The sequence below is a fragment of the Haematobia irritans genome, chromosome 2 (assembly GCF_050003625.1).
Source record: "Haematobia irritans isolate KBUSLIRL chromosome 2, ASM5000362v1, whole genome shotgun sequence".
In the NCBI taxonomy this organism is placed as follows: Eukaryota; Metazoa; Arthropoda; class Insecta; order Diptera; family Muscidae; genus Haematobia; species Haematobia irritans.
Window position 1 is genome coordinate 70104161 of NC_134398.1, and position 19517 is coordinate 70123677.

General features: G+C 33.9%; 3 protein-coding genes and 2 long non-coding RNA genes across 6 annotated transcripts; 3 read left to right on the plus strand and 2 right to left on the minus strand.

Moving 5' to 3' along the window:
- The first annotated feature begins 2214 nt into the window (after window positions 1-2214).
- Window positions 2215-2613, plus strand: LOC142227671 (uncharacterized). The gene is made up of 2 exons (XR_012719962.1): window positions 2215-2337; window positions 2404-2613. It is a non-coding gene; the product is annotated as an uncharacterized LOC142227671 (long non-coding RNA).
- Window positions 2614-6817: 4204 nt separating this feature from the next.
- LOC142225463 (uncharacterized) lies at window positions 6818-7839 on the minus strand. The gene has a single exon (XM_075295221.1). It carries the CDS (start codon window positions 7667-7669, stop codon window positions 7157-7159), a length of 513 nt encoding a protein of 170 aa, XP_075151336.1. The 5' UTR covers window positions 7670-7839; the 3' UTR covers window positions 6818-7156.
- Window positions 7840-9596: 1757 nt separating this feature from the next.
- On the minus strand, window positions 9597-9984 carry LOC142223023 (uncharacterized). The gene is made up of 2 exons (XR_012718495.1): window positions 9867-9984; window positions 9597-9799 (listed from the first exon to the last, which is right to left on the minus strand). It is a non-coding gene; the product is annotated as an uncharacterized LOC142223023 (long non-coding RNA).
- A 2063-nt stretch (window positions 9985-12047) lies between these two features.
- Window positions 12048-13559, plus strand: Rab7 (RAS oncogene family member Rab7). The gene has a single exon (XM_075295224.1). It carries the CDS (start codon window positions 12374-12376, stop codon window positions 12998-13000), a length of 627 nt encoding a protein of 208 aa, XP_075151339.1. The 5' UTR covers window positions 12048-12373; the 3' UTR covers window positions 13001-13559.
- A 3229-nt stretch (window positions 13560-16788) lies between these two features.
- Window positions 16789-18735, plus strand: slmo (PRELI domain containing slowmo). 2 transcript variants are annotated; one of them, XM_075295223.1, is made up of 2 exons: window positions 16789-16933; window positions 17277-18735. In XM_075295223.1, exon 2 carries the CDS (start codon window positions 17371-17373, stop codon window positions 18016-18018), a length of 648 nt encoding a protein of 215 aa, XP_075151338.1. In that variant the 5' UTR covers window positions 16789-16933; window positions 17277-17370; the 3' UTR covers window positions 18019-18735. The 2 variants fall into 2 exon arrangements, with proteins under 2 accessions (XP_075151338.1, XP_075151337.1); XM_075295222.1 differs by lacking the exon at window positions 16789-16933 and adding an exon at window positions 16940-17169.
- The last annotated feature ends 782 nt before the right edge of the window (window positions 18736-19517 follow it).

Below are 19517 nucleotides of genomic sequence, written 5' to 3' on the forward strand. Positions count from 1 at the left end.
CCTTACATCCACAATCCGATGGCATGGTAGAAAGGTTTAATCGCACCCTGGAGGAACATCTTCGAAAAGTGGTGGACAACGGCCAGAGGGACTGGGACGAGCATATACCAAAGTTTTTGCTGTCCTATAGATCTGCCATTCATGATTCCACCTCTCGAACACCGGCCAATGTTCTATTCGGAACTGAGTTAAAGTTGCCTGGAGATCTGATATTCGGCGCTAAACCTAATGAGCTAGCCATGGAAGAAAACAGAAACGACATCCCAAACACTTTCGGAGAAGTTCACGAATCAGTGCGCAACAAAATAAAAATGGTCAGCAACAGAATGAAGGCGAGATACGATCGTGCTGTAAATACTGAGGGCTTCCAAGAAGAAGAATTGGTTCTGCTATTTAACCCGCAACGAAAGAAAGGATTGTGTCCTAAACTGCAAACACAGTGGGAAGGCCCATACAAAGTCATCAAGAAGACAATGATGTTGTATACCGGATTCAGAAGGACGACAGCCCTAGATCAAAGATGAAAGTTGTACATCTGGAACGATTGGCTCCTTACGGAACAGGTAGTGTTACGAATTTGATAATTATAGATTTAAGTTTATTTAAATTAGTTTCCGTTGATTTAAAATTTCAAATTGTAACGATAAAATTTCGCTATCACTTGTTGGAATCATCTATTCCTTTTCTAGTACTTTCCTTAATTTCTGTTATGTTCTTTTGTTTGCTTATTTTCATATCGAAATGTTAGTTCTTACTCTCTCATAGAATAACAACCCCTTTGGTTTGTTATTTTGCATTCTCATTTCATCTCATTGTCTATTGTCATTGTTGTTGTAGTAATGCGAGCATATATCTATGTGAGTGTATATGTGTTTGGCAGCCACCAGATGAATAACTTAATGGTCGTAGATCCTTCTAGCGTTGTCAAAGAATGTTCTGGCGTTGCCAGAATATTGTAGTGCTGCCAGAATGTTCTCGTATTGCCAGACCGTCATATATAAAAGCGCTCGCATGCTGCTAACGAGTCAGTCTTAATTAAAGCGCCAAACGAATAACATCAGTTTGAACGAATTGTAAAGTCATAGTAAATAAATTGTAGATTAACGTTATTAAAACGAACAGTGTTTTAATTGTCGGGTAATTAAAAACGCCTAAATATAAAAACGTAACAAAATATACTCAGACAGTCAACTCTGTGTTCCTTTACTCGAAAACGGCCATCGACTGCCGCAAATCTCTCAACGAGATGGCTGAGCAGTACAATATTCACCTAATATGGGTGCCTGGCCATAGGAACATACCGGGGAACTGTCAAGCAGATGAGTTAGCAAGGCTAGGAACCACCTTACATATTCCAGTGGAATTAGAATCTGTTGATATGTCTCTGGCAACCTGCAAGCTCTTACTGCATGAGAAGGCCGTCATGATGGCAAATGTACGATGGGAGAATTGCAAGGGTTGTAACGACACCAAGCAAATATGGCCCCATTTAAACTTGAACCGAACACTATATATGCTAGTGTTCTCAAGACGACAGATATCACTTCTGATATCTGCTATAACGGGCGCTGCCTGATTTGCAACAACTATTGGTGCGAAGTATAATGACTATTGTATGACCTGTCATGGTTGTCATGTCATCTGGTTGGTTTAACAAAAGAAAATAATAGAGAAGGTTCAGTGGTTAAAACTAGAAGTGTCCATATGTAATAGGTACTCAATAAACACAGGATGAGCGTTTTTCAAATGCAACAACTTTTCAGTTTGAGGGTAAATATAATTCTCAACATAATTTCAACTTGACTTGAAATAGCTCATCTTCAATACATCTTAAAATTGCTTGCGAATTACTTCCAATTTGCCAAAATGTTGACGAAATCTTTGAAAAGGTGTTGAAGATAATATGATAAAACTTTGACAAAACACTACCCTAAAATGTAACGAAAAAACCATGTGGTTTTCAATACTTATTTGTGCAACGAAGTTCGTGGTCAATTACAAGAAAAAACATGGAAAATTTTAGACAAATAACCAAATAGTTTATAAAAATAAGTAAGTGAAAATAAAAAATGAAATAAAACTTTAAGGACCCTGCCAGCATTTCAAAGTTCCATTTCATCCTCATCGCTACCACAGACTCGTAAATGTCACCACAACCATCGCGAACTGTGATGGGGGAAGCGTATCAAAATGTACTTGAAAGTATTTTGCCATCACTACTGTTAGAAGAGCCATTTTATTTTTTTGTGAAAGCGCAACCAGCTTGTTATATTTTATTTAAATAAAAACGAAAATAAAGTTCTGAAAACATAGATATTACGCTTAAAATTGTGAAAGGTATATGGGAACAATTTTCCACTTTCCAAATAGAATAAAGTGATCGTTTTTCAAATATTTTTCCAGGCACTCTGTCTCCATCGAAAATAAACAAACTGGCTGATAGACGCTGCAATATGTAACTTGCTACTTAAAACTCAACATCATTCTTTTATTAATGCAAAAAATTATGTTAAATGTGATGAGATAAACCGAAAAATGTTATATTTATAAGAAATTATAAATGTTTAATCAAATCAATAAACATCTACACAATCGTGTTTTACTTGACCACAATGATTCTTCTACAATTACCTTAAAATGCACTTTTTCTGATAGTTTGCAGGGGTTCTTATTGGCGTCCTTCGAAATTGATCTAAATAGGCACCTAATAATTGCACTGATGAGAAACTTTTTCGTAGTAACTTGGCGTGGTACAACTTCTCAATAGTGACGGCGCTTTTCCGACGAGTTTTTGATGTCGTATATGATTGTTTTCGACGTAGTGGGGATTCTCAGAAGCGCCCCCAAATTCAAAAAATGTTGGCAGTGGAAGTCACTAAATGTATATCTCTTTGCAGAAAACTAAAATTATGGATTCTACGTTCTTGAAAACATTAAAAAGCTGAGCAATGAAAAATGAGTGGCTTATCGACAAGAAAAAGTTTCCAGAAACATTATACATTTTGTGAAATCAATTCTAACACGCGGTCCAGTTCGTTACTAATTTCAAATTGCCCGCATGCTAATAAATTTTAATGCTGTTTTATGACACCAAAAGGAAGGAAATCGAATTATCAATGCAAAAGTGTTGTTTGTTTTTTTTTTTCTTATTTGTTGATATGTTTAATAAGATTATTATTTATCAATTGGTATTGTAGTGTATTATTATATATTTTATTTTGATGAAAATGAATAAATTATACAAAATTCATAGAATTTTGGCTTTGACTTTCAATTTGAAGTGGGGGCATCATTCATACAAATTTAGGTTGAAAAGTATTTGCAACGATGTTAATTTTGAATTTGACTCGCATCGAAAATTGTTTGACAAATTATTGAGTAGCGATGCATTTCAATTTGAAGATAACACTTGAGATATTATTGCTAATGTGTTGAATTTCACTGTTGAGGGTAATGTCTGTTTTTTGTTTCTCAACTTGAATATTACCCTAATCCTTTGAAAAAATGTTTGAAAAATTGTTGAAATTTAGCATTTTTCAAACGTTTGTGTTTATTGGGTACTTTTAGTTAAATGTGGTATCACAATGGACTGAATAGTCTAAGTGAGCCTGAAACTTAATCGGGCTGCCATTTTAACCTAACCTAAATAGGGAGCCACCGTGGTGCAATGGTTAGCATGCCCACCTTGCATACACAAGGTCGTGGGTTCGATTCCTGCTACGACCGAACACCAAAAAAGTTTTTCAACGGTGGATTATCCCACCTCAGTAATGCTGGTGACATTTCTGAGGGTTTGAAAGCTTCTCTAAGTGGTTTCACTGCAATGTGGAACGCCGTTCGGACTCGGCTATAAAAAGGAGGTCCCTTTTCATTGAGCTTCACATGGAATCGGGCAGCACTCAGTGATAAGAGAGAAGTTCACCACTGTGGTATCACAATGGACTGAATAGTCTAAGTGAGCCAGATACATCAGGCTGCCACCTAACCTAACCTAACCTAAATATCCTGCGAACGGTAAAGGATAATTGCACACGAACGTGAACTTTTTTGTAGAGCTTTACAAGTTCTACCCAGCAAAGAAAAAATCATGGAAATCGGTTCAAAATTGCAGAGTTGACAGCTAAAACAAAAATGCATGCCCCCAAGGTGGACCCATTAGGGACCTACAAATTTGCAAACTTAACTTTCACACACAGAAACAGTTATGTTGCTATCTTTATCCGTTCAAAAGTTGCAGAATTATTTCCAAAAAAAGCGATTTTGAACCACTGTGCGATGGATGAATGTTATTTATCTGGAATACAGGAGAAAAAGTATTTATTAAAATCAGTCAGGCTATTCGAACAAGTTATAATTGTGGAAACAATAAAGGAACCTTGAAGTGGACAGGGAATAACTGGGCACATTTTGAGTAAATTATTGAGGAAAAGATTTAAAACCTGAGAACATTTTGGATGGAGAAGAAAATATTTTATGTTATGTTATTTAAATTTATATCCACAAATGTTTCATTCAATGTAGAATGTTTTTAGTCATAAGTTTTAAGGTAAAATAATTCAGGTTTAAGATAAAATAATTCAGTATCATTTTTGAGATTAATATACATATACGTTTTGCTTTATATTTCTTGATCAATATTTACGAATTACTAAATTTTTGTTGAAACCGTGTATGATAGGCTTTACAAAATTATTGTTTTGTTTTTTTTTTTTTGGTCAGAAATTATTTTTTTATAGTTTTCAAATATCCACCTAAGTGAGCTCCTTTAGGTAGGGACTTTTAATAAGGGTATATAAGTTTTTACCCTAACGTAAATTTTGTAGGACCTAAGATTATTGCTTTTGTATTCATTTATGCATGTTTTGATATTGTAATTAGTGTTAGGTGTAAACTTATATTACGTTTTAATAAAAACAATTAATGAATACGTATTGAAATTAACGATTGAACTGAAATAATGTCTTGGTGATTTGGGTGACTTAAGGGGGGATAAAATGGTAAGTCGGAGGTGATGTGGTAGTGGTGAAATGTGGTATATGGGGTTCCAACGAACAGGTAAAGGGGAAAATAGAACCATGGTTGGATGGGCAATAGAGCAATGTCCTTTTGTCTAAAGATGTAAGCTTTTACCTTTTTTTTTTGTTCGCCATATTGGGCTATGGTGTGCGGGTTGGGACTCTCACCTGAGAATCCTGGGCGGCTGGATGGCTCATCATAGTGCTTTAGAAGATTGCCTATAACAACTCCATATAAAAACAATCCAACACCCAAAAAAGTGCCTTCTAAATAAACTAAAGGAAAAATGTTCATTAATTTAGTTTAGCCATTTTATTTCCATTAAGGTACATTTTTGTGTGAAATAATAAAATTTACTTGTTTCAGTAAACAAATCCTAAACTGAAAGCAGTTAGGAATAGTTCATTAACTAGAATAAGGCATGGAATTTTACTAATACTGTTTTCTTCGTTGGGTATAAGAATTTACTACTGAACAAGAAAATTTTATTCACTGATAACAAAGCATTCGTAAAAATAAACAAAATCCGAACTAAGGCCAAGTTTCCTCAAATTTAGTAAAATTTCTTATAAAACGATAACACTGAATTCCTTTTTTATAGAAAGCTTATCATACATACGAATAACACTTGGCATAGAAAAATATTTTAGTTCATTCGTACCAAGAAGTATTCAATCCTTTCAAAATTTAAGGAAACACACTTCTTAGAGTATAGGAAATTTTCCTAAATTTAGGTAAGTTATTATAATATATTAATAAAACATGTATTTTATAGAAGAAAAAATTGCTTATAGAAATAAATAAATTGTATTTAAAAAAGAAGGTAAGCAGTTCTAATTTTGAAGTAAATGGTTTACCACAAATATGTAAGATGTGTACAAATGAATGAAAAAAGTTCAATAAAATCAATCCATATATGAATTCAACTCAGTTAATTTTTTTCATTCTGTAGTATAGTGGTACATAAATATAGGAAAATGTTAACTAATATATGAAATGCATTCTACCTAATTTCTACGAAAACCACATCGTTCAAACAAATGTCTTTGGTGCTATACGAAGTTAAACTTTCTTCACAATGAGTCCATTTTATCTTAAAGAAGGGGTCACTTTTTTTCTGGGTGAAGTGTTAACCACTACTAATTAGGGAATAGCTAGCTTTAAATTAATTTCAAGTTAACTACATGTACAACTGAATGAAATTTTATTTTATTTACCAATATAAATATCATGAACATTTGTCAACTTAATGTCCAAAATCTGAACAAGGATGAATAAGAATACTCTGGAAATATTTATGAATAGAAATGAGATTTCGCTTTTCTAAGTGAAAAGTGGGTATGAGACAATTCGAATATTTATTTTTGCAATAACCCTCCCGGCATTTCAAAGTTCGATTTTATCCCCGTCGCTACTATAGACTCTTATGCGACACTATGATAATCGCACACTGTGATGGGGAAATACACAAAAATTTGCCTTCACTATTATTAAAAGGACCATTTTGATATTATGTGAAACGCCAAAAGTTAGTAGCTTCTTATAAATTAGAAAAAGAACCAGTGCTGAAAACATTGGTATTACGCTTAAAATTGCGAAAGGTATATTAGTAAGAAATTGTCGACATTCAAAATTGAATAGTGGTATTTTCGGATATTTTTCCAAAGATGCTTCTTTGATCATGATTAAACACACCGCCATACACCGGTACAACAGCATCATTAGGAAAACATGATAGATTTGTAGCAGAAGGAACATTTTAAATGAGCTGTGACATTTCCATTTTTAAACAAATTGGGAATTAGATTTTAAAGGCAATATTTTATTTGAAAGGTCCTTAAAGGCAATATTTTATAAAAACTTATTGGGTACTCGTGTTCATAATAGACGCATAGTAAAGATACTCTTATAACCCTTTAATTTAGTAAATTGGCGTGGCACGACTTTTCCAATGAGATGTGGATATAGTATACCACAGCCATATCATTACAAAGGTTCAACATTTCCAAATTACACTTTAGGATTTTTGAGAGGATTTTAAAATATCACTATAATTTTAATAGGTTTCTTATATTTATTAACTATTTACATATAATGTACGAAATTTTATGATCATCCAATGAGTCGACTTCCTTGCAAACTATGGGTGTCCAGTTTTGAAGGTGGTGCTCGTGTTGGCATTCTTAAATCCATTCAAATGCTTCTCAAACGAAGCAGGTTTTATGTATCGTAAATTGTCTTCAACCACTCTACGGAAATTTTGCAAATTGTTTTTTTCTGCTGTTAGTTTATCGTACTCAGATTCTTGATGATATTGTATTTTTGCTTGCATAGCCTTTGGATCCAGATATTCCTCGGTCAGAGATAGCTTGTTCCGCAAAAACTGTTGTCTGACTTTGTTATATTCTAAATCCATTAATTTTGTGACTTCTTCTGGCAAATTAATTAACAAATGATTTGTACTGGTTGATCGCTTAGCATTTCTGGTATCTACACCGAGTATCGTGTCCAAGTGTGGTTCATTGGAGCCATCAGTTGTACGGTCAGAAGCAGCCAAATTTTGGAAATTATTAATATCGTCTGGAACTCCATATATATCGTAATATTTGTAGCCCAGCATTTCCAAAGCAATTTCTGTCAACAAATAAGACATCTTGATTGAATTTCGAGAACCAATTCTTTTTTTAATTTAACTTGAGAATTTGGTGAAATCAACGTCTTGTTTACAATAATATCTATTGTTTTTGGTGTCAATACTGTTGTCTGGATTCTTGTAGCGCAACTTTTTTATCTCATTTTATCTTTATATAATTTGTAGCGCAAAGTAGTTTTGTAATAGGTTTTTTCGCGCACGCTTTCAGTAAAAATATTAACTAACAAATTCCAACATCGGCTTTATGCGCTTTACAGACTATCAGTTATTCCGGACGACAGTGCTCGTGTCGGACATATCCCATATATTGTGCACATTATAAGTTAAGCCCGAAGGCATAATCAATACTGCTGCATGTTTATGGAATCGATAACACATTTACCGATTATTTAGTCATCGCCGACGAGTCGTATCGATCCGACACACTGTAAGATTCTTTACAAACACCGACATTCCGTCCGGAATAACTGATATTCTGTAAAGCGCATTAGTTGACCACAATGATTCTTTTACAACTATAGGTCTGTTTTCTTTTAGCACTGGATATGCTAAGCCGTTAAGGACTAAAATAAAACAGAGTACTCGTTTATCCAGGACATATCCAAAAATATGCAACACTGTCATCAGCTGTTTAAAAACAACCATAGAAAAGAAGTGAAATCTTGCATTTTTAATGTATGAAATGCTTCAATTAGTAATAAACATTTACTGCTGCGATTATTTATGACACTGTATCACTTTGAATTTCATGTTTTTCGATAAAATAGTCACAATAAATTGCTATTGTGAATAGAAGAAGCGTCACTTTATCCAAATACAATCTGGCAACATCGGCGCGACTTGCACTGATGAGATGTTCTGGATAGAACACCAGTGCAACGATGTTCTGGATAGCCCATACAAATGTTACATCCAGTGCAAAAAGAAAACAGCCCTTATATTAAAATTCACTTTCTCTGATTGTTTGAAGTGGCTCTTATTGGCGTCCTTCTAAATGTATCCAGAAGGGCACCTAATAATTGCACTCATGCGATACTTTCTTGTAGTAACTTGGCGTGGTACAACTTCTCAATAGTGAGGGCGCTTTTCCGAGGAGTTTTAGATATCGTATACGACTGTTTTCGACGTAATTTATTTATTAAACTAATTTTTGTGAATTTATGGATCGGATTATTATTTAAAAATGTAATCTGATCGATTGATAAAACAAAGTATAACATGGAGTTGTATTTCCGTAATAAACTATCAACCAACATCTATCTAGCCGCTCGCTACTATATTGTAGAACATAAATAATGTATAAAATATGAAATTTAAACACGAATGCTAACAAAATAAAAGCTTTATTTGGTGCATTATATTTTACAATCGTTTCATTTGTACTGGGCATCGGGATAATAAACACAAAATAATAATCGGGATAATAAACATCGGGATAATAAACACAAAAAAAAGGAGCACAGCAATTGATGTTTCAAAACCAGCGTTAGCACTTTAACCAACATGTATAGTACCGGGGTAGCAATGAATGGAATCACAAGAATTAATTGCTATGTTCCAAATTAAATTAAAATTATATTTTTTAAATCCAAAGTTATTTGTAAAATAACTTCTGCTTCTTCTTTCTCAATTTAATTATTATGTATGCGTGTGTGTGTAAATCGAGCCACTACCCTGCCAACATTTTTTGAATTTGGGGGCGCTTCTGAGAATCCCCAGTACGTCGAAAACAATCATATACGATATCAAAAACTCGTCGGAAAAGCGCCGTCACTATTGAGAAGTTGTACCACGCCAAGTTACTACAAAAAGGTTTCGCATGAGTGCAATTATTAGGTGCCTTTATAGATCAATTTAGAACGACGCCAATAAGAGACCCTCCAAACAATCAGAAAAAGCACATTTTAAGATAGTGGTAAAAGAATCATTGTGGTCGAGTAAAACACGTTTGTTTAGATATTTATTAATTTGATTAATCATTTACAAATTCTTAAAAATATAACATTTATACCACTATCACATCACATTTAACATAATTTTTTACATTAATGATGATGTAGAGTTACAAGTAGCGAGTTACATGTTGCAGCGTCTATCAGCCAGTGTTTTTATTCGATGGAGGCAGCGTGTCTATAAAATATTTGAAAAACAATCACTTTATTCCATTTGGAAAATCAAAAATTGTTCACCAATATACCTTTCACAATTTTAAGCGTAAAATCTATATTTTCAGAACTTTATATTCGTTTTTATTTAAATAAAATATAACAAGCTGGTTGCGCTTGGCGTTTCACAAAAAATAAAATGGCTTTTGTAAAAGTAGTGATGGCAAAATACATGTATGAAGTACATTTTGTACTACTATGATACTATGATATGCTGCCCCCCATCACAGTAGGATGGTTGTAGTGACATTTACGAGTCTGTGGTAGCGATGAAGATGAAATGGAACTTTGAAATGCTGGCAGGGTAGTTACCTATGTATATGTAATCATTTCGTGACATCTTGCGATGTTGTCAATACATTTCGATGAAATAAACGCGGAAAATTACAAAATGGCTTTTTTTTTCCTTCAAAATATATTGACAACACTATCATTTTTCAACGCGAAATAATGATTGAGAGGAACTTTTTTCGCACCAACAAACAGAGTACCGGCCTGAAGCCGCTAGATATACCCTGCCAAATTTTTTGAATTTGACAGCGCTTCTGAGAATCCCCACCACGTCGAAAACAATCGTATACGACATCCAAAACTCGTCGAAAAGGCGCCGTCACTATTGAGAAGTTGTACTACGCCAAGTTACTACAAAAAAGTATCGCATGAGTGCAATTATTAGGTGCCTTTTTTAATAAATTTAGAAGACGCCAATAAGAGCACCTTCAAACTATCAGAAAAAGTGAATTTTAAGGTAGTTCTAAAAGAATCATTGTGGTCAAGTGAATACGATTGTTTAGATGTTTATTAATTTGATTAAACATTTATAAATTCTTATTAATATTACATTTGTACGACTATCACATCACGTTTAGCATAATTTTTTGCTTTAGTAAAGGAATGATGTTGAGTTACAAGTTGCAAATTACATGTTGCAGCGTCTATCAGCCAGTGTGTTAATTCTCTATGGAGGAAGCGTGTCTGGAAAAATATTTGAAAACTATAACTTTATTCCATTTGGAAAGTCAAAAATTGTTCACCAATATACCTTTCTTAATTTTAAGCAAAGTAACAATGTTTTCATCACTTCATTTCCCTTTTTATTTAAATAAATTATAATAAGCTAGCTGCGCTTTGCGTTTCACAAAATATAAAACGGCTCTTCTAAGAATAGTGATGGCAAAATACTTTCATGTACATTTTGTACTTTTTGATATGCTTCCCCCATCACAGTTGGCGATTGTTGCAGTGTCACTTACGAGTCTGTGGTAGATGAGGATGAAATGGAACTTTGAAATGCTGGCAGGGTCGCTTGCCGTAAAAAGTATTTGTGTCGGCGATTACTAAATAATCGGTAAATGTGTTATCGATCCCATAAGCATGCAGCAGTATCGATTATGCCGTCGGACTTAACTTATAGTGTGCACAATATATGGGATATGTTGGACACGTGCACTGTCGTCCGGAATAACTGATAGTCTGTACTGCGCTTTACAGACTATCAGTTATTCCGGATGGAATGTCGGTGTTTGTAAAGAATCTTACAGTGTGTTGGATCGATACGAGTTGTCGGCGATGACTGATACCCTGTTTCTGTATGTTGAACGTAACCCCAGTCGACTGAAAAGCAGTCACTCGAATTCGAATCAATTTGGGTTTCTCTATTTTTGAAAGTTCATATCGTTTGTTTGAGAGTACATTGATTATCAAAAATGAGTATTTTCATATTTTTGGCCTGAGAATTGATTCAAATTTTAAAATTGTTTTTACTTTTTTCTTGACACCTGTTGTATATGTTCGTTTGTTACTCGACAACAAAATATGAAGTGACTTGCCTGTCGACATAGAGAAACCCAAATATTTTATTTTTCATTTGAAACACTCTCGTTCGACATACAGTAACAGGGTATAAATAATCGGCAAATGTGTTACCGATCCCATAAACATGCAGCAGTATCGATTATGTCTTCGGACTTAACTTATAATGTGCACAATATATAGGATATGTTCGACATGAGCACTGTCGTCCGGAATAACTGATAGTCTGTAAAGCGCATAAGGCGCATTAAAGGTTTCGTGCTAATTTGAATGTAGCATCAGGATTCAAATCAGCGCTGCCATAAGGTGTGAACGGCGCATAACTGCGCTCAAAATATTATTGATGTCCTAATATTGCCACCCAACATCAAGTGTCAAACAAACGAATGTGAGAACTGTCAAAACACAAACAAAGAAAAAATAATTACTACACATAAACTTGTATGACTAGCTGAGAAGAAAAAGTAGATTTTCTTTGAAAAGTGAAAAGTTACGTTTGTTAATAAATATAAATTCTGCTGTAAGATATACAATTAAATATCTTAGGAAAGTAATAGAATTGGTGTAATTTAACCATTTTCAACTATTGAATAACTGCGCAGTTTGAGTGTGTGGCAAGAGAAAAGATAAATACCAATCCCATAAAGAAGAAAAAGAAAATTACGTTTCATAGACATCACATAGTACGGAAAAAAAAGATTTATTTCTTTTTAATTGGTTTGTAAAAATGGCTACACGTAAGAAGTCTCTGTTAAAAGTTATCATTTTGGGCGATAGTAGTGTTGGAAAAACGTCATTGATGAACCAATATGTGAGCAAACGATTCTCAAATCAATATAAGGCAACGATTGGTGCTGATTTTTGTACAAAAGAAGTAGCTGTTGATGATCGTGTTGTCACAATGCAAATTTGGGATACTGCCGGCCAAGAGCGATTCCAATCATTAGGTGTTGCTTTTTATCGTGGGGCAGATTGTTGTGTTTTGGTTTATGACGTCACATCACCCAATTCATTTAAGAATCTCGATTCCTGGCGCGACGAATTCCTAATACAAGCTAGCCCCCGTGATCCAGAACATTTTCCATTTGTTGTCTTGGGAAATAAGGTTGACATGGATAATCGCCAGGTGTCTACAAGACGAGCCCAACAATGGTGTCAATCTAAAAATGATATTCCTTATTTCGAGACGTCCGCCAAGGAGGGTATTAATGTGGAATTAGCATTTCAAACTATCGCTAAGAATGCATTAGCCCAGGAAGCGGAAGTGGAACTTTACAACGAATTTCCTGACCAAATTCGCTTAAATGCTGACCGAAACAGTCGTCCCGGAAATGCTGATAATTGTCAATGCTAATTCTTAAGTTTTAATCGGTCATTCATGACGGCTGCTGTTTCGCTGCCTTAAAATACCCGTTATTTTCAGATATGTATTGCAATTGTTTTTTCTGTTCTCTTTAATTGGATATTGTATGTCCCTCATTCCGTTGCACTAATTTCTTCATATGTGCCCATTTTTTTAAGGAGGAGGAGTGCTAAATAACGTAAACACATTCGAAATTAATCTCTGTTTCCTCCCCGCATTTTATTCATTTTTATTTTGGTGATTTTCAATTCTTATCATTTCGAAAGTATATGTAATAATGTAAGAAAATATGAAATAAACTTTTCTCAATGATTATTATATAGAAGAAAATAAAGAAACCTAGCAATTAAATAAATAAATCAGATACTTGAATAAACGATATACTACATGAGTAGAAAAATAACGAAACTCCAGAATTCAGAACAAAAAACCCCAAGTGGAAAGCGTAAGGGCGCTTCCAAGCTTTCGTATTTAAAATTCATTTCTTAAGTATATTAATATGATAACATTATTGTAATTAATATTCAAATAAAACTAAAGAATAAAAATATATCCGATTGTATTTCATGGGTGTGATGGTTTTTTACAAGAATTTCTCAAGCTAAGCCAAAGTTGGTACGTCATAGTAAAAAAAAATAATCAGAGAAATGTTGGGTACTAATATCCAAATTAGTACTAAAACTTTTTCATATTTGGTGCGATGAATAGGTTTCCAATAAAACGGCGTACACACCAAGCTTGTTTTGGGATTTTTAATATTCTTCATTTATTAGTTTTCATGATTCCAAACTATATAAATCATCCACAAAGTTTTCGATATATAGTTCTATGATGTTGTTCAGAGATCAGAGACAAAAACAAGCACTAACATCAACACTATATCGACGCTATGGTATTTTATCAATGAACAAAGTGACTCATTGTTATTGCCTTATTACCGAACATACATACACAAAATTCGATCTGCCCTACAATTCACAACAAATACGTTCATATAAATGCATTATTGTTACTACTAACAAAGACTTTATGTGAATATTAGAGGAGGACAGACCGTTTTTTTTATTATCGTTACATTCAACAAGGCCGTGTAAGATATGACGGATTTCAACGTTATTTTATATTCAACAAAGACCATAATATGCACAATTTAGAGGAGGACTTCTTTACTCGATCTTAGTCAAACTTGGTATTTTATTTCATATTAAATTAGAACATTTTCTTTCTAGATCTATACTTTGACACCAAAAACAATAGAAGAGGAAAATAGGACATGAGAGGTTAGCAAACTATTGACGACACTCGATACATACTTGTCGTTTACAATTTTTTGTTCTAATTAATTTCAGTAAATGATGTAGAAAAATAGGGCAAATGCCTCTCATTATTATTTACTAAACATTTGCGAGTTGTAAGATATGACGGATTTCAACGTTATTTTATATTCAAAAAAGACCATAATATGCACAATTTAGAGGAGGACTTCTTTACCCGATCTTAGTCAAACTTGGTCTTTTATTTCATATTAAATTAGAACATTTTCTTTCTAGATCTATACTTTGACACCAAAAACAATAGAAGAGGAAAATACGACATGAGAGGTTAGCAAACTATTGACGACACTCGATACATACTTGTTTACAATTTTTTGTTCTAATTAATTTCAGTAAATGATGTAGAAAAATAGGGCAAATGCTTCTCATTATTATTTACTAAACTTTTGCGAGTTTTTAATGATCTATGAAAAAGAGCGCATATTTAAATTCGAGGGTCACATACATTAGTTTTGTCATCCAACCAGGCGAAGAAAATGTAAAAATTTGATCAAAAAATATATACTTCAATTAGAAAAGAACCAGGTGCAATTATCCCCTCCGAGTAATGCTGGTGACATTTCTAAGCGTATCATAGCTTCTCTTAGTGGTTTTACTGTAATGTGAACAGCCGTTCGAACTCGGCTAAAAAAGGAAGTTCCTAGAATCTGGACTGAATAGTCTGAGAGAGCATAAAACAATGGGATGCCACAATATCTAATCTAACCTAAAGCCGCTTGTCCCGTTTACTTTAGGCAATTTTCCCAAAAAATTTGAACAAAGAAAAATAACAGAATATAGTGGGTACTAAGTTCGAGTTTAAGGTGGGTATTGAGTTTGAGTTTAGCCGCTTTATGCAAATTTTATTAAAATTTGATGGTGAATATCCCATCAACTTTTCACAAAGTTTATATTATTTTTAATGAATTATTAGAGAAAAGTAATCATGAAAAAACTGCGATTTTAGCGGCTAAAATCTAACTAAATACCCACATTTAGACCCAAGTTAGTTTTTCTCGCTATTCGCTTTAATCGAATAATGTTAACAAGCCTCTGCAACGAATACCACAATGGGAAGGTTATAATAAATTTGTCATTCCGATTTCCGACTATATAAAGTGTATATATTTGATAAGTGAGAAATATATAATGATGTTGTAATTACACTTCAATAATGAAGCCATAGTGTGAAATTTCGCACAAATTTGTCTTTTGTCTGCAGGGAGGTAAAGTTCGATGATGGCTATATCGGACCATGTTTCAATATAGAACCCACATAAACCGATCCACTGATTAGACTTTTTGAGTCTGTAGGCGCCGCTACTATTATTCCATTTTCATGAAATTAGAAACATGGTGTATATCGGTCCATGATTTTATATAACCCTCATATAGAGCGGTCTCCAGTTTAGACTTCTTGAAGGCATGGAAGCCGCAACTTTCATCCAAATTGCTTGAAATCTATAGATATTTCAAATTTCAAGATTTGTAAAAAAAATGTGCAAAATTTGATATATATCGGTCTATAGACCCCACATAGACCGATATTTTAATGTCGTAATGACCTTTGTCAAATTTGGTATATATTGGATCGTGTTTTAAAATACACCCTATGAAATTTGTTAGTAGAAACTAGGGCTGTCATTCGGGATCGATTTGTAAAAATCCCGGGATTCGTGATTTCAAAATATATAATCCCGGGATTTTTGGGATCCCGAAATTCCATTTTCATTTTATTCAAAGGACCTTATCTTTTACTTCGATTTGATGAAATTATGCTGTTTAGTATACCTCATGTATAATAAATTCTTACTCAAGGTGTTTTTTAACGCAATTTGTCGGGTACGAAATCTAAGGACCGTTTACATTGAGTGAAGACTCCAATTTATTAATAAACAATCATAAAACCCCACAATTTTAACAAATTGGAATTATTTTTTCGGGATCCCAAAAAGTCCCAGGATTCAAAATAAAAAATCCCGGGATTCAAAATAAAAAATCCCGAGATTCGGGATAAATCTCGTCCCGAAAATCCCGGTATTTCGGGAAGGGATTCATCCCGGGCGACAGCCCTAGTAGGGACAGCAGAAAAGTCTGCTAAACAGCAAATAGTCTGCAAATAGCGAAAACAGTTACTGTTTGCTGAAATAGCAAATATTGTCTGCAATTTCTTAAGCTCCATTAAACTAAAACATGTTTTAGTTTGGCTGAAACAAATAAAAATGTCAACTTAGGCTAACCTAACACATTTAAAACAATATTTTATGAATATCTATAGTATTTGCCAAAAATCTGAATATTTATCAAATTGAGGCATAACAACAAACAAAATATATGCTGATCGTATTAAGGAGCTTGTAGGTATATTATTGCAGTGCAAAAAGACTACTTTTCGTTCTTAAATATGCTCTGGGGAAAAAGTAGTATTTTGTTGGTTGTTGGTTGTTGTTTCAGTTTCTTATGAATGTACCATGAACACATCTAATATTTAAAAGTACTCCAAACATCAATCTGGCATCACGGCACTAGTTCGTAGAAACAAATGATTAGTCGAAATACTGCGACATTCTATTTTTTACACAACTTAATGCAAGCAGGTGCCAAGTAAAAAGTGAGAGTGTAAATTGAAAATTTAGATGTAGTGCGATACGTAACTTTTTCAGAAAATAGTTTTGCCAGAACTTAGCCGTAGCACGATTCCTGTGAACAAATAGATTTCAATTACGTTTCAAAAAAAGAAAAATTTTCCATATTGCTCTATACTACCAATTTATGCAACTGTGGTAATTTTGCTCAAGGGTGCTTTTTGCGACTTCCCAGTCTTTCTTAATAATTATCGAGTCAAAGGTTGTACTTTCGACAAAAAATTTAAAAATCGTTTTTTTTTTGCATTAAAAAAATTCTGAAATCATAAATTAATGTTTGCTTTTTAATTGTTTTTTTTTTTTATACAGACAGGTGACCCGGGGACTGCGCAGCGAGGGTTCTGGTGGCTTTTTGGCAAATCAACGATAGTAGTGACACACACGCGCACACAGATCTTGCATAATGAAAATCTGGACGTCAGAGCATACTTTCAACCACCCGTGGGAAACCGTTGCACAAGCAGCGTGGCGAAAATATCCCAACCCTATGACACCGTCCATCATTGGTACTGATGTAGTTGAGCGCAAAGTTGTTGATGGTGTCCTGCATACGCATCGCCTGGTTCAGTCTAAATGGTATTTCCCGAAGTGGACGCATAAACTCATTGGAACAGCAAAAACCTGCTTTGCAAGTGAAAGATCTGCCGTAGATCCGGAGAAGAGACAAATGGTGTTGAAGACAATAAATTTAACATTTTGTCGTCACATATCTGTGGACGAAGTACTTTACTATGAACCTCATCCCACAGATCCTTCAAAAACGCTACTAAAACAAGAGGCTTCAGTCAGCGTGCATGGCGTGCCACTTTCCCATTACATGGAGGATATGTTAACATCAAGCATAAGTATGAACGCAGGAAAAGGTCGTCAAGGTTTGGAATGGGTTATAGGACGTATAAATTCTGAAGTAAAAGGTATTGCCGAGACAGCAGCCAAAAGCACAGACGATCTAATTATGACCACACGGCGTTCTTTGGATGATATGACGGAAAGCGCCCGGAAAAGTATGGATGAAATAAGTGCGCAGGCCGCAAAACACATGCACATTTAAACAAAACTCACGCAATCAACAGTGTTCGTCGCAAAAGCTCAAGTACCGCTCTTGCATGGGGAGCATCGGAGATTTCGGAATACACGCTGCGTATGATAAGGATACTAGGAGAGATTTAAAATTAATGCGTGAAGAGGATAAATTTGTGATGATATAGTACAATTTTGTTGCGTGGTTTTTTAACAAATGATTGCAATGAAGATATTGTAGTATTTTTATTAGACTTGATAGAGATTTCATTTTCCTAGAAATCTCGGAAACTATGACGTTGACGTATTTACCGCCAATGTTAATATTCCTTTTTCCTTCTTTATTTGTAGCCTTTACGTAGTAAATTTTAAGGCGATAAAAACGTACCTTCCGAACTATTTCGAAACAAATAAAATTTCCGATCATGGAGATAAATTCCGAAATCAACCCATAAATGATTTGTAATCATAGTTCAGTTCAAAATTATAGTAATAAATCGGATTTAATTAATTACTCATCTCTCTATTATCGAACTGTCTCATGCCCAACTATATATTAATAACTAGAAAACATTAAAATATTGTATCTATGTATATTTAATAGTCTGTTAAGTTAGTATGATGAAGATTGTATGTATGTAAACACGAAATCGCTATACAAAACGGAAAATTCTCTTTGAATTGCAAATATGTTTCAGAAAATAAAAAAATGAGTTTCTTTAAAGAAAATTGCAGAGAAACAAAAGGATGTATTTCGTTTGTTTGATTTTTATTATTTATAATGAATAGAAAAACCTCAACATCTAATAATAGATATCCAACATCGCCCATGTGACAAGAACATTTTTCTCTTTGAATTGCAAATATGTTTCAGAAAGTAAAAAAATGAGTTTTTTTTAAAGAGAAATTGCAGAGAAATAAAAGGATGTATTTCGTTTGTTTGATTTTTATAATGAATAGAAAAACCTTAACATCTAATAATACATATCCTACAAACGTCGCCCAAGTGACAAGAACATTTTTCTTCATATCAGTGAGTACATTTGCTCTCATCTGAATGATAAGGGGACTTTTTCGAATGGCGCTCCACAGAGGAAGGAGTGTTATACTATAACACTCCTTTTGGAATACTGTAACATAGACCTCCCATTTGGCGGAAGAGGTCAATAAAAATCTGCCCTAACATGAAAACAATGAGTTAAAGCGCATAATGGTTTTCTATGGTTTTGAGCCGAACCATTATGTTTGTCACCATTAGCGTAGCTAGACAATTTTCCTAGGGGGGGCTATAGCCCCCTAGCTAAAACTTTGTAGACTGAACTTATAGGTTCAACTAATGTTTTATTTCATAAAATTGAATAAAAAATAGACATCAAAATAGCTCGACAATCAATTAATAATAAATCAACTAAGGTACTTTGGTGCAAATTGCCACTGACAGGCCTATCACAGAACTAGTACCTGTGCTCCAGTTAGTTGCAATTTTCAAGTTTTTTTTATTTCGGGTTCGATTAGGAGCCCAAATTGAAA

Bases quoted from the DNA above. Each gene is read 5' to 3' on its own strand.
- Rab7 (XM_075295224.1), top strand. From the start codon at position 12,374: ATGGCTACACGTAAGAAGTCTCTGTTAAAAGTTATCATTTTGGGCGAT.
- LOC142225463 (XM_075295221.1), bottom strand. From the start codon at position 7,669: ATGTCTTATTTGTTGACAGAAATTGCTTTGGAAATGCTGGGCTACAAA.
- slmo (XM_075295223.1), top strand. From the start codon at position 17,371: ATGAAAATCTGGACGTCAGAGCATACTTTCAACCACCCGTGGGAAACC.